This window comes from Medicago truncatula, chromosome 2 (assembly GCF_003473485.1).
Source record: "Medicago truncatula cultivar Jemalong A17 chromosome 2, MtrunA17r5.0-ANR, whole genome shotgun sequence".
Taxonomy (NCBI): domain Eukaryota; kingdom Viridiplantae; phylum Streptophyta; class Magnoliopsida; order Fabales; family Fabaceae; genus Medicago; species Medicago truncatula.
Window position 1 is genome coordinate 43,402,647 of NC_053043.1, and position 10,236 is coordinate 43,412,882.

Here is a 10,236-nt window from a genome sequence, read left to right on the forward strand (position 1 = left end):
AAAATTCTTAAAGTTCATATACGTGATTCGAGTCATAAAATATTTTTAATATTGACTCGAGTAAATTTTGTAAAATTTATTTTTACAATGACTCCTCGCTCATATTTTCCCTTGCTCATAAATCATTCTTTCACACTTCTAATACTAAAAGACTCTCATTCCTTCTCTAATGAAACTCTTTGTGTAACTCATAGACTACATATCATTAATTAGAAGTCGTTATCAAACAAAATTCTTTGTGTAACTATGAGAAGCTTGTTGTGGTCATTGAATAGCTTGGAGGATACATTGAGGATAATTGATAATATATTGTTTAGTTTTGATATGCAAGTGTTGTTAACTTTTTGTGCATAATTGACAAATAAATTTTTCAGAAATCTTCATTACGTCAAGTTGACTTTATTAATTTTTAGTATTTTCTTTTGTTAGGTGTTATCTTAGTTTTGAATATTGTTTTATCTTGAGATTCATATCACCTAGATTTGTAACTTCCCTCAAAAAAAATAAAATATAGATTTGTAACTGACAAATCAAATAAACAATTCAATTGATTGATCATCTGATCAATTGTGTATTTGATTATTTCTTAAATTCTTTATCTGTGATTTGAAATCATATATAGGTAACTTGAATGCATTATCCAACTGCGTAGTTTTGCAATAGATTTTTTTTAAAATACTCCTTGTTCAATTTTTTGTAAAAAAAAAAAACCCTAATGTCTTAAAAACTACACTCCTTTGAATTTAACTTCTCGAACAGAGAAGAAAACTATTTTTTCTTGCATTCTTCTGTGATTTACAAATTTGAAACGAACCTAGCCATTCTAATTGGCACATTGGCTCAAGAAGCTTTTCAATGCAATAAAAAGTTTGCAATCGAGTAAATACATTTTAATACAAATTAGTATAAAATAAAATTTGATAGGTAGACATTGTACTTTTCCTCCCATTTTTTTTTTCTAGATTAGATAAGAATGAAATTTGTTAAGTAATACAATTTAGATGGTAAAATGTGAAATATTTTATTTTATATGTTAAGATGTGAGTTCAAACATGATGAATAGCCTAATACTCCACGCTTTGTGGAAATTCAAAATAACATGCAATAAATTTAACTAATTTCCCTTGTGGGAGAAACCCATGGTAAAAAAGTGGAAGAATTACACATCAATAACCTCATATTTAAACCTATACACGTCAGTTTGATATAGAAGCAACCTGCCCATAATTTGATATTTAAAGTAAACTAACATTTACCTCATGTTAAGATACTTACACAGATCATTTGTTGATCATAGACATTTTTTATTGCGTGACACATTAAACTACATAACTTTTTCCAACATTTATGTCATAAATAATGAACACAAAAACTAATTAATCAATCAAGAAATCTAAGTTACTGAAATTGAGTAGACAAAATGGAATGTATCATACATCTTCAAAACCTTAAAGAAGGATAAAACGGATCATGTAATGAGAAATTAACCACTGTTTGCATGGTAGTGCAAGATCTAATTAAAGCACAAATGACAATAGAAGGAACATGAGAGGTTACATCAAATTAAAGCTACAACTTAATCATAATCAAAATGATATCACTAACAACTATAAATATATAGTCTTAGAAGGTGAAGAGAATATCTTAATTTTAGCTCTTACTCCCTATTGTCCTAAATATAAGCTAAAAAGTCGAATGTATTTAGTTGAAATTTGAACCAAATACATTTGACTTTTTATTTATATTTAAAACGGAAGGAGTAGCTTTTACTATTATCTAAGGAAGTCAATTCCCGAACCTTAATCCTCTCAGTCCTCAGTTGATCGTCCTGAGAAGGAAATCTTGCAAGGTGCGCTCTTGACTTCTCCCCGTTTTTTTTATATAAGCCTAAGTTCTCTTTGCCTCCTCATTATCCAAAATGCAATGCTTTTCCCTTTGCCCTTCTTCTTAACTGCACAATAGTAACAAAGTTATTAATATGTGATTTATATTACAAAAATATTATGTGATTATTAATAAAAAAAACCTAATTAGGGTTATAGTATTTGTACCTTATGTTACATTAGATGACTTGATGGTCAAGCAACTTCACCAGACAAAGAAGCCTTAATCCTCTCAACAGTACAAGCAATAAGATTATTAACCGTAGCAACAGATCCAAGAGAAAGTTTTGCCGTTGGAACGGAATCGACCAATATTTGAAATGCAACAGTCAATAGAGATCCACCACCATGTCCAGTTTCACCAACACCTCCTCCATTTGTGGTTGTCCCATCTGGTAGTATAGCAAATCCAGATGGAAGAAGTGCTACATAATCTGGATCCCCTCCATTTAGAACCACATTCATTGCAACTATGTCTACAGGTGCATATATCACAAATGACCCTGTTGTATCCGTACAACTCTCTTGCAATATCAACATGTTGCTTTGGCTTGAATTTGCACTCTACATAAAATAATTTAATATAACAAATCTAGTTTAGTCAAACATCATTAAGATATTTGAATTTAGAATTCTAGTAGGGAATTCCGTAATTCACGCATTTGGAACATCAACGAATATTCGATCAAAATTGGACGATGCAAAGTTTTGTTTTAATTTTGTAATTCAAAATACCGATTTTGAATCGAAAAGTCCAATTTTGATCAAACGGTTACGGATATTCGAGCCGAATGAATGTGGGAATTTGCATATTGACAATAGCTTTCATGTTAAAAAAATATTAGTAAATATGGCATAAAGTCAACATACATTCACTCGAAGTAGAGAAACACAATTTCCAGTATCTCTTCCATTAGCAATATGTGCCATTTCTTGGACAACTCCACCATTGGAAAGGATATCCCACTGTTTTCGAGAGTTGAAAATTAGTTAGATGAATAACATGTAAATAATTTATTAAATCAAGATGAAGATCAAAATGAAGATGGTAATATTATTAGTCAGCAAAAAAATTGTTCAAGAATTTCGTAGCCTTTTGGTTATTTTTATATAATTTTAATTTTTCTTAAAGTGTCCAATATTGTGTAATTGAATATTTTATGTTGTAGTAAAAAATGTACTCTTGAACAAAAAAAAAAAACCCTAATTTGTAAGAAAAACTATACACATGATTGTATAATAATTTGACAATAATTTATGAAAAAGTCAGATGACATAAGATAAAAAAAGGGAACAAAATTTCATGCAAAAGTTATTATAGAGTCTTCATTAAAAGGTGGAGTCGGTGTCACACTTTGTTTAGCAAATTGACAAAGATGTATTTATGCAATTCAAAGCAATTGATATAAGATGATGGAGAGTAGAAACTAGACGTATGCTAACATAAAATCATATAAGATGATGACTTCATATAAGCTTAGTATAGAATAAATACATCATACACTATAAACAAAGCAATTTTACTTAATCAAGAATAATCTAACAACCTATGATCACACAATAATGCAACCCTAAAACTTTAAGATTAGATAATGATTGGTGCATAATTGTTTTTTCATTTGAAATAATTCCTTGATTGCTTACCTCACTTCTTGAGTTTTCATCTCTAAGAAATTCAAAAACTCTTTTTGGTGGCACTGGAAGCCAAAAAGAAGTTGCAGCACTTAGAACAATGCCAGCTGGTCTTCCTGGGTCATCTACACTCTTACGGGTCATGACCCTTACATCATCAGCTCCTGTACCCGAAAGTGTTGTCCACGTGTGTGCTGTTGAGGCACTCACTCCAGCACAAAAGCTTATACACATTCTTTCAGCTAGTTTCAACATACTCTTTCTCCCATCTTGGTTTGTTATCACTAACATTACAATATCATAATGTTCGTTAATCATGAAAAATTCCATCTAAAGGAAGAAAATAAAAACCATTAAAGATATTTTGTGTCTAAGAAAAATTTAAATTTTGGTTTTTGTCTGTTCTTCCTTTAGAAAAGTGACGTATATTCAGTTTTAGTCTTCGTGTTTGACAAAAGGACCATAAATGACATACTAATCTTAAAACATATCGGACTAGAAACAAAGTATTTATAAAATTTGAGGATGAACATTCGTAATTTTCTAGAGTTAGACTAAAATTGGAATCGAATTTTTAAGAATTTTTTGGGATGAAAAAATTGGTTTTGTCTGTATTTCCTTTAGAAAAGTGACGTATGTTCGTTCAACAACTTTCGAAATAGGTGTGTGAAATTCAGTTTTAATTTTCGTGTCTAACAAAATGACGATAAATGACATGTTCATAGAAGAAATCGGACTAGAAGCAATGTATTTAAGAAATTCGAGGATGAAAACTCGTAATTTTTTAGAGAGAGACTAGACTTGGAATCGAGTTTTAAGAATTTTTTGGGATGAAAAAAATGTTTAAACAAAATGACAAAGAGCTGTGTTTTTGTATTGATACCGCCAACATCGACCGTGGGAATGTTTGTTGCCATGGCACTAGCAAGTCTTTCACATTGTCGATCTAGGGTTGCAATCCAACGTTTTGCACCAAATGCATGTCCAGAACTAACAAGCTGCTTGTATAGATTATGAACACCTCTATCATCCACTTCAACATGCTCAACCCATATAACCTAGGAAAAAAAATTAACTTATAGTTAAGCTACGTAGAGAAAAAAAAATCAAATTGCAAATGTAAACACAATCTTAATTTTGTACTCAAAATATTGTGACAAAAATAACCTTTGAGTAGCCATTGGGCATTTCTTGAATTAAGCAACCAGAAGGCCTTCTTCTTGATCTGGCAGAAGGACTAGGGCGTAAATTGTCCAAAGAAACATCCACTACTGCCCAAGTTCCATCAGCATGTTGCTTACAATACCTTACAAAATAACTCTCTCTAGTTGGCACAAGTGGTGAAGGTACTTGCAGTTCTGCTGTCATCTGAAAATTCAATTGTATTCATTTTCATCGTTAGAAAAATGTACTAATTATAGTTTTTTTTTTTTTTTAATCGGCAAAATTTATTCTCGTCGAGTTATACTAATAATAGTACCACTTGTAATGCACCATTGTAGTTCCCTGCCACCCCAGTTGATAGCACTTCCAATGTCATTGCTCTTGAGACAATGCCAGAAAAAACTGTGGACCATTGGTTCTTATAAACCACAAGAAAAAAAATAATGTTAAAAACTACAAATATTAAAAAATATGTTGCATAAGTTCTAATACTTATGAAGATAAGAAATTATTTTAATTATGTAAAGGTTGTGTCTGCGTACCACATCCATGAGAATCTCAACAAGGTTAACATGATTCATGATGACAACAGAAGATTCTCTTGAAGCTTCACATTTAAAACCAGCTGGTTTTGGACCAATTCCTCTAGGAAAAGACCTAACATATTCCTCCTCATTGAGTATGGAACCTCCTTCAAGTGTAGGCAACCAAAGTGGATCACCCATTTGTGCCATTCCAATGAGTTCCTCCATAGCAGCAACAGCTAGCTCAATTATCATCGGTTTATCGGCTTCGGTCGGTCCACTTATTGATCTAAGAAGATCTCCAGCTCCATACATATCTCCTCCCATTCCTGGTTGTCCTCCGAAACCACCAATGCCGAGTTCTAGAGGACGAGGAGGAACCGATGAAGGGGAGAGGAGTGGATAGCTCACCACTGGCTTCCCTACGTACTTGGCAGCAATGGCAGATATCCTATCAATCTGAAAATTAACACCAAAATTAAAGAAGGATAAAATATAGTTGATCATGAAGAAGATTTTTTTATCATGATAGAGATAGAATAACAATAGGTCAATCACTTTAAAACGAAATTTTGATAAAAACAAAGTAGCTTTGCAAATTTTATACTTTAGTGAATTACAATTAAATTAATATGATTGATGCGATATTAACTTTGGTCGTGGAGACAACAAAATCTGCATTGATTTTAATCTCATACTTTTTCCAACGCCGAAAAATATAGGTTTCGATCCCCTACAATAGTGTTGTTGCACCGTGCAACTGTTGTAGGGGATCCAAGACCTCGAATGTATTTGTTATCTCATTTTTTAACCGCATTTAGTTCAACCAGATTGGTCTCGATATATGTGTCTATCAATCGCACCATAAACTTGGTGTAGTTTTTGAATCAATGCGATGAATGTATACCTCTTCTCGAAGGCGAGAATTTTCAATCCTCAAGTGATGTTCATCAAACGACATTTCTCCGATAGCAGTTGGTCCACCACAATTAGGACAAGAAGCATTACTTAGAGCTTCTCTAAACCTCATGTTATCAGCGCGAAGTTTCTCATTTTCAGTTCTAAGTGAAGTATTCTCATGCCTCTCCTGTTGAGTCTGCAAACAAAAAAAAAAAATATAAATCATTCTAAGTACTCTTCATTTTTCAACCAAAAATAAAATAAATAAAAAATCCTCCAAATTAATTAAATGAAATACCTTCATTTGAGTACGTTTGTTCTGAAACCAAAACTTCACTTGCAATGGCTCTAACCCTAACTCTCTGCTTAGTTCCTTCCTTTGCTTGTCATCAGGGTGTGGACATTCCTTAAAAAACCTAAACAAACAAAACAACATAAATTAATTTAAAATTTAACTACTTTTTACAAAAAAGTAAATAGTAAATAAATAAAATGGTTATGTTTTTTTTGTTTGTTTATTTTCTTACGCTTCCATTTCTTGGATCTGATGCTGTGTATGACGGTGATAACGTTTCTTCTTAGCACGAGGTTCTTGATCTTCACCAGAATTAGCAGCTTCTTGATTTTCACTGTTACCAGATTTCGTAGCACTGTCGAATAATTCATCTTCACGGATTCTTGGAACATCACTTTCTGAAGTATTATTGTTGTTTTGTGTCATGTCAAATGGTAGAAGTTGATGATGTTGTCCAGCTTCCATTAGATTTGGCTGGAACATTTTCTACAGATCTTTAAGATTCCAAATGCTTATTGTTTTCAATCTAACAAAAACAATTTAACACATAATATATAGTATAGTACATACATAGTACATAGTACATTCAACAACAACAAAAAACAAAATCAACAAAAACAATTTTTGTTTATTTATTTTTTCTAATTAAATTGGAGAAACTTGATGAAAAAGAAAAACATGTGAATTTGACTAAGTTGATGTTTTTGAGGAAAATGAATTTAAATAGTGAAAAAGTGAAAAGGAATAACGCGGTTTCCGAATAACGAGAAGGATACTTGGACTGGTAAAATACAATGAAAGGTTTTTTTGTTTGTTTAGGTTGTTCTTTCAATAAAGACCAAATGTTGACTTAAGAGAAAATAATTATCTTTGCAAAGATAAAGTCAAAATAGATGACCCTTTATCAAATTAAATTAACATTAGAACAAAATTGTTATTATTATTATTAATTTAATATACTAAAAATTTTGATAGAAATGTGAAGGAAAAAAAAAAACAAGAAGATTCACCTGGGATAAAGAGAGAGATGAAGATAAACCAAAGACACCAACGTTATTGTTGTTTCTTCCGATCATTGAATGCATGTTACTAGCTGGAATCATTAAACCAGCTTGCATATTTCAATCAAAAAAGCTTCAACTAGAAAATCCTTCTTTTAATTTTTTCTCTCTCTTTTCTTAGATCCTTAAATGGCTTTCAGATGATGAATTCTTTGTTAGATTCTTCTGTCAGCTTTAGCGGTGTTTCAATGAGATTAATGTGCCACTTCAAAAAGGAAACAAAAACATCAATAACATGAGAGAAAAAAAAATACTCAAATATAAAAACGTGACCTCACTTTATAACCAAAAACTAAAAAATATTGGGGTGATCAAAGTCCAGATTTTTTTTCTTTATGCTTCTAAGAATTTTTAAGCATAATTAAAATGCATGTTAAATTCTTTTGTTATATTTGAAATCAGCATAGGAACAAGCATAATCAGAAAGAAAGAAAAAAGATGGAAAAAAAAACAAAAAATAAATATATGACATTCTAGCAACCCTAACTATATGGACGGAGACATAAGTATTTTTAAAAGAAAAAAACTTGTGAACAGATTTAGTTTTACAAAAACAATGATATTGGTGTGAATGAGATGTGAAATGAATTAATGATAACAAAGACTTTTTTTTTCCACTTACCAAGAGGAAGGGTAGTTGCTAAAGAGAGATAGAAGCTAGAAGAGGAAGAAAAAATGTAGATCTACTATGGTGCACAAAAAGAAGTAAAAAGAAAAGACACTTTTTTCAAAGATGAATATGAAAAAAGAAGAGAAGGTTTTTTTGAGGAAGTTATGGAAAGTTGGGTATATGGTAATAAATTAAGCAACGAAAGCTTGATGAGTGTTTTTGGACGGTCTAGCTTAAAAAAGGTAGTAGATTGTTTAAAGAGAGAAAGAAGAAGAAAAGAAGATGAAGACGATGAAGAAGGTGAGAGGACAAAGGAATTGAAGGAAGAGAAAGGAAATAAGAGTGAACGGATGGAGAGGAAAATTGTGGCAGTGATGAGTTATTGCTGAGTGTATTGAGATGGTGCAATTGCATTTAATGGTGGGCGTAAGAGGTGTAGTAATTGCTAGTAGTGTACATGAGAGAGACTATGTGAGAGAGAGAGAGAGAGAGAGAGAGAGAGAGAGAGAGAGAGAGATTATTGTGTTGTGTAGTAAAAAAAATTGGATTTGAGAGTAGATGGTGCAAAAGATGACGGCTACCAAACTCGTTAATTTTTACTCTTCCCTACTGAATTTACTTATATTCATTCACGTACTCTACGATAATGTAAATATACTCTACTTATACTAGTAGTATATATTGGTATTTGAGGAAAAAAATTACATATATAAATACATTCTGTACTTTCAAAGATCTTTATTTTTATTTTTTTACAAGAGGGCAAAGAAAAAAAAATAGAACTAAAAAGCTAATCGAAGATTCCTAGGCATGCAAGTCCTGGATAAATCATCTAAAAGGATTCTTTGGACCTCGCTAGAAGGAGACTCCAACATTAGTAAATTAAAGTGATCCGTAGAAATGCTTAAGTTAACGAGCCAATCAGCACTCCTATTTCCTTCACGTCAAGTATGGTTGAGTTGAACATTTCAACTCATCTTCGGCAACTTTCAGATCCGGTAAACTAAAACAGGAATATTCTCATTGAACTTGAAATTATCAGAAATCATGTCGATCAAAATCTCAACATATAAGGCATCACAAGCTCCAATCTTCTTAGTGTAGCCTTTGATCCATCTACCGTCTGAATCACGAAAAAGATCGCCACATCCAGCAATAACCCTCGTATCTTTGCAAGCACCATCATGTTGAGCTTGGTCCAACCTTCTTGAGGCCGCTTCCAACTTATATAGATGATGTCCTTCAACAATGCACCAATATGAAGATGCTCCAAGTTACAGTCTTCAATATCTTGGACGAATCTCCGAATTAAAGAAATTGGGTTGTTCGAGCGGATGAAATTAGCTTAAAAAATAGTTATATTCCTCCACTTTCACAAGTACCAACATGTCGTCATGAAAGTTGTCTTTCAATTTAAAGTGTTCGTCCTAACGACTTTCTTGTCGAAGTTATTGAAGAATCAATCCCTGCAATCAAAAGAAAAGAAATTAGTTATAAAATGAAAAGGAACGATGTAAATATGATTATGAATTTTTACACAAGGTATGATTTTTTTTAAGGGTACACAAGCTATGATTTAAAAAAAGATAAGACGAGTACAATTATTCAGATAAAAAAGATAAGATAATTGTACAAGATATCTTAATCTAAATTTATTTTTCAATAATCATGTTTTATATTTTTTAAAATTTGAATTTGGATTGAACTGTATTGTTGTTAAATTTGTAATTTGTTTAATAGTCCTATTTAGTTATGATTTTTTTTAAGGACCTATTTAATTATGATGTATATTTACATTTAAATTTTAAAAGAACGGTGTTTTAAGGGTAAATATGTTACAAAAAATGTCCAACCGAAATTAATAGTTACTTATGGTTAACTTTTGGATCCATTAAGTACAGATTATACTTCCTTCAAAAAAAAATACAGATTATACTTATTATTTGTGAGAATGATCGCAATAATAGGCTATTCAACAACATTGAAACTCCTATCTTATAACTCTTAGATAAATTAAATTTAATTCGTTTTGGTGGTTAAAAGCTAATAACGCCACGTTTGTGTACGGTTCTCAGAGATGGTAGTCGGATCATTTGCTTTGTATGGGTATTGACTAGCCTTTGTTCTTGTATATACTTTATGGGTGTGTTTGGTTTGCAAAACAACA

At 31.5% G+C, this 10,236-nt stretch overlaps 1 protein-coding gene across 4 annotated transcripts; it reads right to left on the minus strand.

Moving 5' to 3' along the window:
* Nucleotides 1–1,412: 1,412 nt before the first annotated feature.
* On the minus strand, nt 1,413–8,496 carry LOC11417538 (homeobox-leucine zipper protein HDG2). Of its 4 annotated transcripts, none has more exons than XM_024776122.2 (13): nt 8,082–8,496; nt 7,409–7,664; nt 6,631–6,884; nt 6,402–6,519; nt 6,111–6,299; nt 5,222–5,662; nt 4,996–5,097; nt 4,683–4,883; nt 4,399–4,573; nt 3,528–3,799; nt 2,754–2,849; nt 2,052–2,447; nt 1,413–1,951 (listed from the first exon to the last, which is right to left on the minus strand). In XM_024776122.2, exons 2-12 carry the CDS (start codon nt 7,514–7,516, stop codon nt 2,079–2,081), a joined length of 2,325 nt encoding a protein of 774 aa, XP_024631890.1. In that variant the 5' UTR covers nt 7,517–7,664; nt 8,082–8,496; the 3' UTR covers nt 1,413–1,951; nt 2,052–2,078. The 4 variants fall into 4 exon arrangements, with proteins under 4 accessions (XP_024631890.1, XP_024631891.1, XP_024631892.1 ...); XM_024776123.2 differs by having other exon boundaries at nt 6,631–6,872; nt 8,082–8,495; XM_024776124.2 differs by having other exon boundaries at nt 6,631–6,892; nt 8,082–8,493.
* Nucleotides 8,497–10,236: the final 1,740 nt, after the last annotated feature.

Coding starts and splice junctions, on each gene's coding strand:
- LOC11417538 (XM_024776122.2), bottom strand. CDS start 7,516: ATGCAAGCTGGTTTAATGATTCCAGCTAGTAACATGCATTCAATGATC. Junction 4,574..4,682: donor TGCCCAATGGCTACTCAAAG/GTTATTTTTGTC, acceptor TTTTTTTCCTAG/GTTATATGGGTTGAGCATGT. Junction 3,800..4,398: donor TCCCACGGTCGATGTTGGCG/GTATCAATACAA, acceptor TTGTAATGTTAG/TGATAACAAACCAAGATGGG.